General features: G+C 30.7%; 1 protein-coding gene across 1 annotated transcript in view; it reads left to right on the top strand.

The window, feature by feature from the left end:
- The window catches only part of LOC129963826 (uncharacterized), a 30,866-nt gene extending 13,395 nt beyond the window's left edge, over nt 1–17,471 (top strand). The window contains exons 3-7 of the mRNA XM_056078394.1: nt 1,704–2,005; nt 2,245–7,599; nt 13,778–13,929; nt 15,784–15,896; nt 16,740–17,471. Of these exons, the coding sequence (XP_055934369.1) occupies nt 1,704–2,005; nt 2,245–7,599; nt 13,778–13,929; nt 15,784–15,896; nt 16,740–16,938 (6,121 nt within the window). The 3' untranslated portion in view covers nt 16,939–17,471. The remainder of the gene's footprint in view (nt 1–1,703; nt 2,006–2,244; nt 7,600–13,777; nt 13,930–15,783; nt 15,897–16,739) is intronic.
- The last annotated feature ends 413 nt before the right edge of the window (nt 17,472–17,884 follow it).

Raw genomic sequence — 17,884 nt, forward strand, 5'->3', positions numbered from 1 at the left:
TTGAAAATTTATTCCATAACCAAGAATCATAATTCCCAATCCGATTTCTCCATACTCCTAATGTAGGTGGTAAAAATAACTTCTCATATTAACTACTTGTTTAGAAATTTGGCAGTGTTATAGAGCACAGGTTTTCCCTTATTTGTTTGAACAACAGAAGAGTGTACTGTTGTGACCAATTATGTTAGAAATAGAGTTTTTAAACTTTTTAATCTGATTTTTTATTTTTTTCATGAACCTAAAATTTGAAAATAAAAGAGGAAATGTAAGAGCATTATTGATAAATAAAAAAGAAATTAATGTTTTAAAGTAGTTAAATTTGAATAAAATTTCTCTCACTCCAGCTGATTTTTTTTCTCAATATTTTTTAGCTACAATTATAAATAAATCGGAAGGAAAAAAATTTCTGCAGGCCTTATTTTATTCCATATGATCCTATTTGTAATCGTGAGTTTTCATTAATGAAGCCTTAACTTCACTTCAAATAAAATCAATTGAAGGAGCATAATTTCTTAAAATATATACACATTTATAAATATGTTGCTCCTTTAGATGGATGTAATAGAATAATGGTGCAGCATAAGAGCCTGAATTCTACTTCTTAACAATAAAAAAGAAGAAAAAAAATCATCAGCACAATGTGAATTGAAAGCTTCCATGTAGCTTCTTTGAATTCAGTGGATAATACATTTTTTTAAGTCATAAAAGTAAAATTTAAGATTTTTTAGAGTGAATAGATCATGAAAGATTGAATTAATTTTTAATACTAATAAATAACATTCAAATTGTTTATTTTTACATTAGGTATGGCTTGAATTTTTTTTTCTTTTACTTTCATTTTCTTATTAGTCTTGCTTTACATTGTTATTTTATTTTTCAACTATAGTTATGATTTTTTTTATCAATGTAAGAGTAGGAAAAAGGAATAGAAAAACAAATTTGAAGGTTAATTTTTTTTATTTATATTAATTATTTAAAATACTTACCTGTTTAATGTAAATATAATAAGATATTACAACAAAATTAATATAAAAAGATGTTACAACATTATTTATTAAATATTAAACTACAGAAAAAGGAAAAGACCAAAAATGTAAGTGTACAAATATACATCACTATGTCATAATCATCTGAAACTATATATTCGTTACAATACATAAGCTGCTGCTGTTTGTTAATATTCTTTTTAGCATGCATTTATTCAGAAAATATTACACATATAACAAGATCACTTATAACTATTATTATGTAATATTAATACTTCTTAATGCTTTTGTAAATAAATTGTTAAAATGTGTGAACAAATTATAGAATATTTATATAATTGAAAAGTATTTTCATTTGCATATAAATGGAAAAAAGTTTGTCTGTTGATATATATTAAAGATTTGTTTTGTAATGCCATAAGTTGGTTTCAGCTCAGCAGTTATTCTCAGTTTCTTATAAAGATTTCAGTATTTTCTTTGATTATAGACTTTTTTATCTTTTGATTCTACTTTTTAACCAATGCATATATTAGAAAAAGCAAAAAATTTTAAAATGTGTAGAAAAAAAATGTAAACTATTATCCCACCAGTCTCTTAATGTGTCCTATACCACATTTTATACATAAAAAACATTTTTTAAAAAAGAAATATTTTATGCTTTATTCTATTTTTGTTACCTATTTTGTATTCCTTTTTTTTTTTTTTTTTTTTTTTTAGTCCAAGTGAAATCTATCTGCATTCTCTCCAAGAAGTAGCAGTATACCTCCAGACAGAAGGTACCTGTAAATGTGGTCTTGAATGCCCTTTGATGCTAAATAAAGTATTTAATTTTAACCCTATGACACCCACCAAATGCTGGAATGTAAATGATCTGTCTTGGAATGATCCAACAAAATTGTGCAATCACAAACGGAAAATTGCTGCTATGGCAACATTTCACAGTAGCACAATACCTCTATCATCTCTGAATACCAATAGAGAACCTAGCTCCTTGGTGACTCAACCTACTACAAAAAAAGGTAATAATTTTAAAATTTGAAATAGTTATAATTATAAATAATTTTATATCATACTTAGCGTTTTGGCCTGTTTTAATGCTATGCTTGCGAACAATTAATTTTTGGCTTGTATTTAATTTCCGTTTAAAATTGGTATGATATATTATTATTTTCTTATTTATTTTCGTCATTGTACTTTCATACTTATTATGTTATATTAAAGTATATTTATAAATTTTTTTTTGTTTATATTGTTGCAGAAGCCTGCCTTACTAGTAAGAGAAAACGGCTGAAAGGAAAAAATCGCAGTCCATTTGACAGTGTACTTGTGTCTCAACTTCTTGCACAGCGAGACAAAATGGGGCAAAAGAAAGAAAAACCTGGTGCTACCAAAAGCTGTTATCTTGATGGTTCAGGTCAGCAGATGAAAATTCAAAACACTCTTAAAACAGAAGCTGGTCCTTTATCTCGGTGTTCACCTCTTGACCAGAGGAAGGGTCCCACTAAAACCATGGGATTTGTCTTGGAAGAACAAAATTTGCCAGTTATCAATAAATTGAATACTGCTGCCAGCTTCAACAGTTTACATCCCCTGAACCAAAACTTTTTTGTACCTGAAAATGCTTTCCAAGACAAAAAGGTTCAAGGATGCCTTCAGCCTTTCCAGCAATGTCCCCAAGATGGCAATACACCTTCTGTTATGTTTCATAAACATATGAATCCATCTCTACATCTAATGCAAGATCAGATTGTGACTCGCAACACAGATGCAGTTTACACAGACAGAGTTCCTCCTCTGCCTTCAATAGATCACCAAGCATATGGGCAGGCTATACACCAAGGAATGTTCAATCCTCAACAGTTCTTGCACAACAACAGCATTCCTGCCAATATTACATTGAACTGTAACTTCTCTGCTACCAATGTCAATGGCCAAGTGTTTAACACTTCACTTCCAGTCAACCAATGTATAGATATGAATTCACACTCTCAGACTACTGCAGATATTGTCACAGCAGTCTCACAATCATCAACTCCCGGTGCGTTTATTTTTCCTACTGACCTCCAGAATCATGGTGGTCAGCATATTAGTAGCAGTGTTATGTCAAATTTAATGAATCCTAGTTGTGGACAGAGCTTTAATACTTCATCACAAGATACGCAGCAACCAGTGTCTTCCGTCGCCATGAATTCTCCACGACATGTACCATCTAAGGACGATTCTCCTGTAACTTCCCGTCAAAAGTCTAAAAAAACCAGCAAATCTAAAGCCACAAAACTTAATTCAGTCTTGGACCGAGGCTCTCCATGTCCGAATATTGATGTTCGCCAGATTCCATCTGAGCATCACCGTCCACCACCAGAAGCGTTTGCCACTATTACGAGCTCTTCGGTGGGGCCTATGCAGAATTCCAACTATCAGGCAATTACTGGAGCTAATATGCCTTTTCCCGCCGACATGGGTTTATCATACATGAATAAACCTTTACTTTCTGTTACTAACCAAAGTATGCCTTTTCGAACTCAGTCACATAATGGCACAACTTTCTATGATGCAAGCAAGATGCCTGATTCAACTGGTTCCAATAACAGCTCTCCATTCCCTGTATGTCCAAATGGGAATAAAAATTCATTTCAATATCAAGAACCTAATCAGTTTTCTCAAACCAGTAATTCTCATCCCACCTTTGAAAATAATAGGGATCAGAATAAAATGCATAATCAGGCAGTTACTGGTAAGCCTAATCAGTCAGTTTCCAGTAGCCAAATTCAAATAGTAACATCAACGAGCAAGCAGAACTCTAAAACGAGCTGTGTAAATTTTCTGGAAAATTCTCCAGTTGAATCTATTAATTCCTCTGAAAATGCAGAAGATAGAAATTGCAATTCTTCAAAAAGCTTAATGAATCCTGAATCTAGAATATCTGATATGCCATCATCTATATGCATGTCAATCAGCAATAGTAGCAGCACCTGTCCCACTTCTACAATACTTTCTGTTGCACTTAGTAATTCCTCACCCAATACTGTAAATGTTTTAACAAGTACAAACTCGTTTTATAATCCTTCTTCACAGTCCAATGTAATCAATCTTCCAATGAGTTGTGCAACACCTCAGAATCACATCAACAATATGCATACTGTTATTTCTAATCAAGGGTTGACATCTACCTCTCAGCAATTAAGACAAAATATTTCTGTGACTCAGCAACCTATTATATTTAATAGTGCTTTGCAAAATTCCAACAATAATCCTAGACAAGATCAGCCGACAAACTTTTTTATGCAAAATCCAAACACTGGAAATTTAGAGGGAATGACTGGCTTACGGCCATCTTTAGTTCAACAAGACAGCTCTAGTATGCTTGTTCAGCAAGTACTAAGCCAGAAAATAACATCTGATTATTCAGGTGCCAATATATTCTCTTCTACAGCCAGAGCACAAGTTGTTCAACAGGTTGGTGGGATGGTGATTCCAGCATCAGCTGCAAATTCGGGTGTCAATTCCCAACAGCTAGTATTGGCTCCAACTCAGATGCGAATGTCTGGCTCTGGAGGTTTGATAACTATGTTGCCTCCTACTATGACAAGTAATGGTATGATGAATGGTACACAAGTTTTAGCTGCGTCCGCACAACAGATTGGACCACAGATGGTTCTTTCTGATAACATACGACCAAATATAGTCAACCAACAACAAATTCTTCAAAATAATTGTTTTATTATGAGTAACCAGCCAACTTTTGTAACAAGACCTCCTAATTCAAATTTGGTGAGTTCTCAAGTTCCATGCCCCACTAGCGTATCCTTAACATTTTCTAATGGTACTTATGGTACTTCTCAAAATAATACATCTATTATAATGAATAAAGCACAAGACAGAAATGATTTAACCCCTCAACATATGAGCAATGATATGTCTCTTCAAAATGGTAAGGATAATTCTTTTGCAACTGGAGTTCATGTCCTGCATTCTACCCAGCAAAGACTTATTGGACAAAAATTAGATGGTTCTGATATGGTGCAAGATAACTGGTTTCAGAAATCAGACTTTAAAAACAATGGCAATGAAGGAGTTAATCAAGTTGCTGGTACTTTTCTAAGCAATGTATCAACATCTCGGTCTAATTCAGTGCCTTCAAATCTAGCTGGCAATGCCATGATATCAAATTGTGGTCAAGTACTCATTAATGGAGATAATAATTGTGTACATCCACAACAAGTTGGAGCATCCAATATTTCTAGAATGACAAATGTCATCCCTATTGTAGGTGGACAGTGTGCATTAAATTCTCCCATGCCACCCTTATCAGTACCCAATGTAACAGCTGTCACTACCACTATGACTCAGATGATTCCTGCAATAGGCATTGCACCACAAATATTAGGTCAGCCAGTTCAACCCATGGTCCAAGTAATTAATACTGTTCCCTTTAACTCTATGCAAAATGCTGTTATTGTTCCTGGTGGTTCCAACGTATTGTCACAGACTGTGCGTCTTGATGCTTTGCAAACATCGCCAGTTGTCGGAACTCCTGCTCCAACAGTTTTCAATGGTGTTGTATTACCACCAAATACAATGAACTGTGTTCCTTCACAAGCCAATAATTTGAGACCACCACATCCTGGAAATCATAATGAAGAAATCCGAATGACTTTTGATAGTATGCATGATTCAAGAACTGGTTCCAGTTCTTCATGCAGCACACCAGCTTCTAGCTGCAGTTCTACCCCAGTTTCTTCTAGCAATGATACGCATAACATAACTTATCGTGCATTATCACCTGCTATTCGAAAAAGAAGCCGGGATGGAAAGCGCAAAGCCAATAGTCAGACAGTAGCATCTATGTTGCAGCATGGAACACATAATTTATCACTAACAAATACAGCTAATTCTAATGCTGGTTCACAACAACATATTCAGCAACAACAGAATGCAGCTCAGTTACCATCAATACAGCAACAGTTCCTGCAGCAGCCTATGTTACAGACTCTAACCGTCCTACCCCAACAATCAAGACCCCTTTTACAACAACCAGTGATGAACTACAACAGCATTGGGTCTGTTGGCGGTCATCAAATCTTAACAACAGGTATCACAAGTCCTTTGGGTATTGTTCAGCCCTTAAGCATGCTGGGAGTCACTCCTACTGGAGCTGTCATACAAAACATCCCCGTTCAGCAAGTAGTTCCAGGACCTCATTTTCAGTCTTTAACAGTACTACAAGGTCCTCATACTGTTAACTCGCTTCCTCAGGAACAGCCTATGGTAGTTAATGACACCTCTTCTATGGGTGTCCATCCTACTCAGATGCACAGTGCCTTTGCTGCTGGTTCAATTGTTCCTAATATGGTTGCTGCCAACCCAGTGATAAATACGCATGTGGCTGGAACAGAAGTTCTAGTCACTGCTACTTCTCAGTCTCACACCATGACTGAAAATGCAAACCAATCATCAGTTCCAACGCAATTCTCTTCAATTTTTCAGCAATCAATTCCACCTGTGGCCCAGTCACTCTCATCTACTACATGCCCAGGTAATGTGAAAGTGTGTCGATCTGGCGGAACAAGCTCCAGCTCCTTTCAAATGTCTACTTCCACTTCCTACCAGCCTTCCACCTCAGCCTATCCGATCCTAGGGTCAGAAATAAAGGGAGAAATTTCTACAACCAAAACCACTACTTTCTTCACAGAACCTAGCCACAAAGCTAGAAGCATAGGAGTTCAGAGTAGCTGTACTGAACATAATGCATCTGTACAGACTGTAACTTCTACAGTACCGGTGAATAATTCCAATTTGACAAGCTCTCCTGAGGATAGCCAGAATACAAAATGTAGTCTGCAGGATGGTTGTATGGAGGATGTCAAGTCGAAATTTGACGGGGAGAATAGCAGCACACTTTTATCATCTGGGGGAGAATCATGCGAATCCCCATGGCCTGATCCTGTTAACTTGTCAGCAGCTGTGAGAGCTGTTGTTCAAGAACAGGTTGATAGTAATGAAGAGATAATTTCACATCCCATAAGCAGCACAAGTCAGATGGTGAATTTTTTAGATTGTAGCTCGATTCACGGAGAAGTGTCGGAGCAGACTCCCAGCTCCTCAGGAGAGGATATCATCGAGGAGAGCAACGATGGTAACTCTATACTTGATCTACGCACAATGTCCGGAGAGACTTGTCCTGATCCGGATGTTACTGAAGAGAATAACTGTGAAACTCAGGAAAAGACTGTCCAGGATATTCTCCAATTGAATAAGTGGACTGCTGAACATCTGCAATCCGAAAATCAGCGTGATTCAAGTGTGGCGGAGAGCACTTCAACAGCTTCCTCCGAGAGCTCAGAGCCCTCTAGTACAGACTGTAATGTGACGAGTGACTCGGGTGTTGAATCGAGCCAAGAACCTATGAACCTAGCATGTATTCGTGATGATAATGTTACTACTGAATTAGCTGATTCAGTTTGTGAGCAGAATGCTGTGGGAATTGTGACTTCATACAGTGATGAACATACTGTAAAAACAGACGAAAAGCTTACAAAAAAAAGAGGATTGAAAAGATTAAGAAGGGAAGTTGAAATGCCTTTTGAAGAATTGCACGAGGAGGATTCGGATGGTAAATTTGTTTTACTGGCTACTTTATATTAATTCCTTCTTTTTAATGTTTGGTTTATTATTCTTAATATAATCTTGTTTTTAATATGAGTATTCTGCAGAAAGTTAACATTTAATAATTAGAAGCAAAATTGAGTTGATATACTTTGTTAATTGTGCATTTGGACTATTTGAAAAGAAATTAACAAAACTCACTAAAAAAGATACACAAGATGATATTTGTAATTGGGGATTAATATACAGCTTGGACAGAATACAGAAAACATTTGAAAAAAATAATAAAGCTTGATTATAATCATTATTCATACAGTGAATAATGCTTTTATTCAGTCTTAGTTAACAGCTTCATTTTACAAATTATTACTTTTAGACATTTTCCTAAAATAAATTAGGAACAGGGCAATGCCCTTGGAAAGTTGTTCTACCTCCTCGTGGGATGCACTATATTTGCTTGCTAAATAAATCAGGGTTAAATGCTGTTTTAGTATATTATGGAAATTTGAAGAGACAGCTGTTGCCTTTACCTCTGACTTCAATTCAGTTTTAATATGTTATAATTTGTATAGCTTTTAAAAGGGAGTTAATCTAGCAAAGTTTAAAATTATCTGATTGAATTTAAAAATTTTCAAGTTATGTCAAGAGAATTTAAAATAATCAATATTCACCTCGCGTAGTATGTTTACTTTATTAGAATTTATCTATACTAATAATAAAGATGAATTTGTGTATGTTGGTGCTCCTACAAGCCAGACTGTTTGACAAATTTGGCGCATGCATTCGTTAGAGGGCAAAAATGTGTACGTCAGAACAATTTTTAAAAATTAAATGATTTTTTTTGTGTGCCATAACTTCTGAAGATATTATTGCACAAAAATAAATTTTACCGCATTTCAAAATTTAAAAAATTATCTTCGTTAATAAGACTAATTTAATCATTTTTATGAATTTTTGTTAAATTTAAACAATTTTTTAAGGATCTTTTTCTGAATTTCTGACAATAGATTGCATTGTTGCCTTGAAGTTCAAACTGTCTTCATTATTCCATCAACTACCTGATTTTCATCCATTGTTGAAAGCCAGATAGATTCTAATATCTTTGTAGCTTACAGTATAAATAAAAAAAGTGAAGTTACAATAAAATTTACAAGATAGATAACCCATGCATCTACATTTTTAATAGTACTATGATGTAATGGGATTGATCTCCATTAGAAAGGATCATGTATGTAGTATACCTAGCATATATAAGGCAAATAATACAGATTTAATTTCTAATAATTTACCAAAATCATGAATGTGAAGTTATGTCTACATGATTTAAATGAAATTAAATTGAAAAGATTTTCCTAGCAAACTTTCTGATCACCAAAAGGGACTAGAACTCCCTTATCAGTATAAAAAGAACTCAATAATATCAGGATTTTACACTAACAAGAAAATTATACAAGCACCCTATAGCATTTAAGCCAAAATCTTTGAAAAGATAAGATTTCAGGTTGGCATATAAAACTTATACTTGAAATAATTATTTCAGAAGCTTCAAGACAAAGTAGAGTCAAGCAAAAATACTAAAATTTGGCAAAGTCACTTGGAGCTTTTTTTAGATAGAGAAATCTGACATTTTAATGTGTCGACACTTTTTAGATAGAGAAATCTGACATTATCAACAACATGAAAACATCTTTTTATGTTCAGCTTGTTGACTCTCTTACTTTTGGAGAACAGCATAATCCATCTTGATTATGCAATCTCACTTTGCAAGTAAAAAAAAGTATTAAATTTCAGCAACTGACTTAGTTAAGCATACCAGCAAAATCTTTAATTCATACTTTCAAGATTCAGTATCTGGGTTAAAAATTGTTCTGAACTACAAACTACATCTTTTTAATTTACTGTCTCAACCTTCTTACTTTATTGTTTCAACTTTTCAGCTACTCTTTTCTTTTCACTATTTTTCTCCATGTGCCTAATGACTTTTGTTTGCTTTCCATTTTATTTTTTCTATAATTATATTTTATGGAATCATAATATTGAAATATTTCTAAATAAGATAAATATAATTTGAAATTTTTGTATCTTATTTGAAAATATTGTAGCCTCTTGATTTGTAAATGATGCTTTTTTTAAAACATTATTGGCTTAGATAAAAATGTACTTTGTCTTGTAAAAATTAGAAACAAATGAAAACAGCAGCGCTGTTTACTTTTTCACCTTCCATGTGTTGTCATGTCATATTTAATAATTAATTTTAATGCCTCATAATGCGTGATATAATAACATAAAGCAAATATTATGCATTTTGTTTTTCAGAACTTAAAACAAAATAAAGTTTCAATTCTATGTGTTAGAAGAGGTAGTTATTATCCATACAGTTTTTCCCAAACCTGTTTATTTGATATGTTTTAGTCAGAATCTGATTATGTTAGTTTAAAGAAATTATTTTGGGGATTATCTTAACATATTATATAAGTGCAGTAACTGAAAACACTACAAGCTAGATTATTTAAGTTTCTGAAAGTTTTTGCATTGGTATTTAGACCTGTACCAAATTTTTTACCGAAATCTGTCGAAAATTTGGTCAATATTTGGGCTAGCTCATCCATTTACATTAATAATATATATACTTCAGAAGGGGGGGGGGGTATGCACCTCAAAGTTTTTGAAATTTTAAACAAAAATTAACTTTAAAAAAATTAAATTTCATTTCTAATGATAACTTTGAAAAATATTATTACTTAAAAATAAATTTTAGACCATTTCAAGATTTTTAAAATTGTCTTTTTAATGACATCAATTTAATAGTTCTGAAAAAAATTTCTAAATTTTGACATTTTTTTAAAGATTTTGTTTAATTGTCAACAATATAATACATTGTTACCCTGAAATCCTAACTAAAAAAAAAAACTATTTTCATTGTTTCATCAAATTTATTGCATTATTTTTTTTCCATTGTTGAAAGCTGTCGAAGAATAATTATGCTTAATATCTGTGTATTTATAAGATGATTGAACAGCACATTTATGTTTTAAATAGAGCTCTAATATTGTGAGACTGTCACTCTTAGAAAAGTTCATGTGTACAATAAACATAATTTAAATAAGATGATTAAAATAGCATTGTTTTAATGTCAGATAATTTGGCAAAATCATAGATATGAAGTTTAATCTAAATGGTTTAACTGAAATCAACATAACCAATATTCCCAGCAAAATACCTGTTTGACTAGTATTTATATATGTAAGCACTATTTTTCAAAAAGTCAATAAATTAGATGAATGAATTTTTGGTCCTTGCAGATGAATATTTAACCCTTACATACCAAAAAAAAAAATAATTTTAAATCTAATTGAATTAGGGAAAGAAATAGTATTCCAAAATGTGTATCCAGTTCCCTTTATTATAATATGATGCTAAGGAAACATTATATTGAAAAATTCGAAGAAAAAATTCCCAATTTCCCTTTTTTATATTAGAGATATAAAATGAGCTTTTCAGAATGAGTTTTTGTGTCATGTGGGACAAAGTTTGCCATTAAATTAAATAATGTCTTATTTTCAAAAGAATATATCATCTTGTTTTGAATTTTATTCCTTTATTATTACTTAGCATAATTTTTTTATACTTAACTCATCAGCACACACACACACACAGGATATTTTTGATCCCCATTATTTCTCTTTTGTTTAAACATTCTTGTGCCTTCATGGAAAAGCTAGGGAGGAAAAAAAAAAAAAATTTTTTTTGAACAACAGAAAATAATGAAACAATGTATCTTATTTTTTGCAGGAGGTTTAGGGTTAATTTGACCTTTGTGTTTGATAACGTTTCAGATTCTTGTAATGCTATGGAGTGCTGTGACAATGAGAAGGGTATATTCAGAGATATTTTCGCAAATCTTACTAATGATAGACAAAATGATGATAGCTCAGATTCGTGTTATGAAATTTTGGAAAGTGATCCTGATACAAATTGGAACAAAATGCAGATTCTGAATTTTCCAAAAAATCTGGTCAAGTCCTTCTCTGCTCATGAAAACATAGCAAATCCTTATATGAAATGCATTCTTTTATTATATGAATAAATTGTCTTGAAATTTATTATAACAATTCATTTTATTCTGCATGAGGAATGATAACAGTATTTTTTGAGTATGCATATAAAAATGAAAGACAAAAGTTATGAATTTTCAGTTGTATGTTTAAGCTTCTTTTTTCTAAAAAATATCAAATTTAAATTGTATGTGAAATATAGATTTTCTTATTCTTCCAATAATTTTTTGCAGGGAAAAAAACTATTTCATTAAAAATAATAAGTTTTATCAGAATATAATAGGAAAAATGAAATGAATACAGAAAAGGTATGAAAAAAAAGGTGGTTAAATTCAGTTTCAGTTTTTCTTCTTAAAAATTGCAATTGTATCTTAAATAAAAATAGGTTTGCATGGAAAAGCATTTATATATTCAGACCATATTTTATTTTTATGCAAAGAACCAATAAGATAAGGTGTAAGTGCCTGTCAATTTGGGATCAAAACAACACTGCCCATGTGCTAATATTCAAAAAAATGGGTGTGTTTGCTGAAGGGTTAAAAATGTTTAATGATATTTAGAAGTATTGTGCTTTTTTTGTAATCATGAGGATTTCTGTTAATGACTCTATGGATAATTCGATTTCTGAGATGAGCAAAATAATAGAAAATAAAAAATGATTAAACAATATGAAACTTAATATTTGATATTTGTAAACAATTATTTTTGTTTCATTGTTAATAATTTTTTTTCTTTTTTCCCTCCCTAAATTATGCATAGATTTGAAGCTGGTAATGGTACAAAATATGTAGTGAAGAAAGTTATTTTTATAAGGTTGCAGGTTTCAACTTTTATTTTATTTATTTATTTATCTTGTTGAATACCCTTATGAGTTAATGTGTGGACTACTTATTTATTTATTTATTTTATTTATTTATTTTTTCCTTATGACATAATAATCTATCAGACCACTTATAAATCCTTTCTCTGCATTTTGTGTCTGGAATCACATTTTAATTGATTGTATATTGGCTCTCTAAAACTTCTTTTATTCATGGCCTTCTCTTGCGAAAAATATTTAACAACCGATATTCTTTTTGATAAAATATGCTTGCTATCCTGTAATATGTAAAGTTAAAAATGTATTAATAAATGATGAATAAAAGTAAATAAAATCCTAAATAGAATCAGCACCCATAAAATGCCACTGAAATTTTTCTCTTCTCAATATGATGTAATCTTTCTAAATGTTGGCAACGAATAATGTTTACCTACTTTTTTAATCAAGTATTTTTTAATTCAATGTAAAATTATATATTGGGTGTCCACTCTAATCATGGTTCGAAAGCTCATTTCTAAGTTGCGAGAGATATAGAGACATGTACTTTCAGCTAAAAAGGCTTTCTATATTATGTAAATGTGTGCGTGCATGTGTGTGTGTTTTTAATGTTGTTTGAGTTAATAAATGTATTGAAAACCTTTAAAAAATGAATTCTAAGATTTTATTCTGCATCCTGTTCTATTGTCGTGTTTAGTAATTCATTCTTGATCCTAATACTGTAATCAAAGAAAGTTACCAACATCTGATAATGTTATAAAGCCTTGGATATCTCTATTTTAACTTCTCAATAGCTCCTGAGAAAGATCTGTCTATCAGTGCAAGCTATTTCTTTGAGATGACCTGTGGTTGTATAAAATAATGAAACCCAAAGCTTCATAAGTCAGTTTTAGTTGTAGGAAAATTTATTTTTGTTGTTGTTTCAATTCTGTATTATAATTTACAAAATTTGACCTATAGAAACTGAGGCTGTGTAACCATGTCTCTCTTCAACCAAACAAGATAAAGTATAATTCTTTTTGTTGTTTAGAACATTTTTTTTTCAACTGATAGTATATATCTATCTCTAAAGGCTTAAAAATTAGCAGTTGTGTGTTAATTAAAATGGATACCCTGTATTTTGCTTTTCTAACTAAATCTTTTCATTACTAAGAATTTAATTAGAAAAAAAAATCAAGGAGCAGTTATAAAAGCAGAGTAATTGAGGCAAAAGAAATTGAAGCAGTTTTATATTAATTTAATATTGTGGATATTGTGTTTATTTCAACTCCCTTAAAATATATTCATTTATTGATGCATATATTTTATTTTAGATGGTACTTTATCACCGCCCTTGCCCCCACAGCCTCGCACATTTAATGATGGTGATTTGGTTTGGGGACAAATCCGTGGCTTTCCATCCTGGCCAGGAAAACTGGTACGAGAAGATGAAGTCAAAGGTTCCCACAAATCTGAAGATGGAAAAGTAAGAAAGAAATTTTTTTAAATTCAAATTTATAAATATCTATAATTCTTAATGTTTCTATATTAGGTAAAACCATGTCTCAAATATTTTATATAATTCTGTTGTAAAAACTGCATTACTGAGATTGAAAAGTCTTCATATTAATCTTCGGCAAATTGACAATCATCTTAATATATCAAAAACCCTTTGCACTAAAATTCTATTTCAAGGGGGTGAAATTTTTCTTGTTTTACTTTTCAATTAATGATTAAAATATACTAATTTTTTATTACCAGTAAAATTTTCAAAGTCCAGCATAATAAATTATTTAAATTCTTTAAACTGTGAATATAAGATAAATATTCAAAATGATTAAGCCCTTACGTTTTGCAGTTTTATAAAATTAAATTGTATTCAGAATATAAATAATATTTAAATTCAAAAATTTTATTATGAATTTAATTAATTTTAACCCTTATCATTTCAAAAAATAATGAGATGCTTTATTCAACATATGTGAGTATAGGGATTCCTTTTAGGGTTCACAAATAGTTGTATGTTTGTTATAATTCCTACAAATAAAGTGAAAGTTTTTGCTATTTTATAGCTTTTGTAATAATCGGTTTGTGTACTCTAACTAGAATGTGAAAATGATATGTCATGTACAATGGGAGTAAGATAGGACATATAAATGATAAGGGTAACAAATAAGTTCTCACAGTAAAAACATTTATACATTTTTTTAATTATATATTTCATATATTTGAGAATATTTTTTTGAAATAAATCTTTTTATTCAAAATTATCCTATTATTAAAAAAAAAACTTTTGAATTACATACAGATGGTATAAGGATTATTAAGGAATTGTACACTATTTGAATATATTTTCCTGTTGAAAATATACAAGTTCCTTCTTCCACATAATTTCATATTATTGTGTTTCCGATGATTTGTGATTTGTTGTTTATTTTCATTTTTGTTTGGAATAGCCAATTTGTCCATAGAAATTAAAACAGAATTACCAGTAACACTTTGAGACTAAAGTTTCCAATTTACTGGTGCACCTATTTATGTGTATTATAATCAACTAGTACTTATATCTCTGCTTCTTTATTTTCTGGAATTTTCTTTGGCTTGTTAACTTGGGTAAAACTATACATATCTATAATTCGTTATAATTACTGGTGGGTATTTATACATATTTTGGGGATCACTATACATAATAATTTTAAGAACACGAATTGCTATTGATGATTATTGGAATGATAAGCAGACTTGCATAATTACTTATTGAAGACAGGAATTAGAGGGTGAAAGATTATGTTTTGTAAAACAAAGATGGGAGGTTTCTTTATATTTATATAAATATTTTTATATTGTGAGGATAATTTTAATTTTTTAGCTTAATTATAACTTAAGGTATTTTTTTTTTTTTTTTTTAAATTTTATGTTTCAGATCTGTAAATAAGCAAAATTGTGAAATGAAAACAATATTGTGTTAGAAAAGACATAGATATTCAAACAAGCATATTATAATTTTTATACATTAAAAAACATTTAAATGATTTAATTAAAAGTTTTTATTTTTTTTTAATATGTATATTAAATGTTTGTATATGTGTATGTATGTTTATAATAATGTTAGGCTTTACATTCTACAAACATTTAAATTTTTCTGTAAAAACTTCAATTTTATTAAAAATGCAGGCTCCAATAATTGTAAATTAAAAATTTTAAATATTAGTGTTATATTAATTATTTTTGTATGGTCTGGATGATATTTGTTTTTTAATTATAAATATATGTATATTTTTCTTCCAAAATCATCTATCATTATGAAATTATTATTTACTGTTTAATTTTGTTTCTTTAGCTTTGGGTTAGATGGTTTGGTGATCATACTTTTACTCAGGTGGATCCAGAAAAACTCAAAACCCTTTCAGAAGGTTTAGAGGCACACCATCGGGCTAGAAAACGACATAGGCGGTAAGTAAACATTTTCCATCTTTGCCTCTATCCTGAAATCAGTTTATTAGTAAGAACATATACAAAAAAAATGTTTTTAATTTTTATGTTTGGGGGGGGGGGGTGAGGGGGGTTCTGTTGAATCTGTTCAAGTTAATATGTTCTTTATTATATTAAACAGTTTGAATGTCTTTGCAATCAGATATTCCATCTATTTCTATTAGCTGTTGTGTTAGTTTTATATTTTGCTAATGGATGAATTTTGATAGTAAAGGGCTCTTTTGTTGTTGTTATTATGTGACTTTTTAACTTAAAAATTAGTCTGGCTGACTCATTATCTATAAAAACTCCTTTCAATTGCCAATATTAGTTAAATTGGTAAAACATCTCCCAGCAATTTTTCATTTAGTTAAAAATGAGGACATGCAGAATTTATCAGATGCTTAAAACATTTTTTCTAGATATTTTATTATTATTATTATTATTTAAATTCATTTAATCACTAGCTGATGTGTGCAAATTTTTAAAAATATGTTTTTTACGGATTTAATTGTCTTTAAAGTATAATTCCTATTTTTGTAACTCTTTTAAGGAACTTAAAATGAAACTAAAAAAAAAGGCTTCTGCCCTTATAATGTTCAATGCTCTTAAAGTTATATATGACACTATTTGGTTATGAACTCGGATCTTTGATTTTAGCAAACTTTGATTCAGCTCATAAAAATAAAAAATTATATTTTCTTAGTCATAGTTCTATTTTATTATCATCAAAACTGGCATTTATTGCAGAAATATGAGCAGCAAATTTTTAATATGATTATTTTTTCATGATTATAATATTTTTATGATTTTGCCTATTTTTAGGGGGCGCAAAATGAATACTCAATTGGAGAATGCTATTCAAGAAGCAATGATGGAGCTTGACCGACAGTCTGCTGATATGCTGACTGACGACCTTGAAGTAGACCTTGATCTTGCAGAAAGTGAAGTGGCCATGACTGAGTGTCTGTCCCCTCTCACTTCTAGGACAAGCAGGGCACGGGGAGGTTACAAGCGCAGATAACAGTGACCATCCCTGATGTATAAATATTGTGTTGTGTATATTATTTGTGTATGTCGATTCAGGAAAAAATTTCCTATTACCTGTGAAAAAAATTATATTATGCTATATCGTTGAAGCTTGTAGTTTTCAGCTAAATCATGTGTACAAAAATCTGTGGAAAAAAAATTTTTTGAACTCTCCAATGAATCTGCTTGGACACAAATCTTGTGAGGACATGCAGAATCATTCTGCAAGAGAGTCAGAACTGTGTGAAAATAAATAAAATCTTTATACCTGAAATGAGCTATAAAGTGGCTTGTTTTTTTTATCGACCATTGTAAATGTTTAAATGAAAAAAAAAATTTGTGAAAAAGTTGTTTCTGTTTTCTAATGCCTCAGCATAAAAGTGATGCGTCCACGCTCAATGTAGTCTGTTTCTCTCCTTATGGATTTGGTTGTTATCGCATGATTTGTTGTGTGTGCATGTGCTTTGTGCACTCCGTTTTTAGCAAAAATGTTCTTTAAGAGATTAAAATCTTATGCACATTGATGAATTTTACTGTCTGTTTATTTACAAAGCTTTTTTTTAGCTTACACTGTTAATTTGATCAAATTTGTTTCCAAAATTTTCTGCCAATTTCCAAATAATAAGATCATTGTATAATCACAAAAGATAAATCAGTTAAATATTATGATGAAAGTTAATTTGTGTATTTAATACACATATCCACTTTTACAAACATTTCCCAGTGTATTTCTTGTTTCCATAATCATATGGTATTTAGTGCATTTATTAATGGCTATCATATACATAGGTTTGAATTATTGTTATGAACTCAGTTAATTTAATAATACATCATTTTTTCAGACTGCTTACTAAGATTTTTAAAAGATATGGCAATATCTATAATTTCGGGAGATATTGCCATATGTATTAGTAATCAACCATCATGGAGTTGTGTGTAAA

The sequence above is a fragment of the Argiope bruennichi genome, chromosome 3 (genome assembly GCF_947563725.1).
Source record: "Argiope bruennichi chromosome 3, qqArgBrue1.1, whole genome shotgun sequence".
NCBI classification, from domain to species: domain Eukaryota; kingdom Metazoa; phylum Arthropoda; class Arachnida; order Araneae; family Araneidae; genus Argiope; species Argiope bruennichi.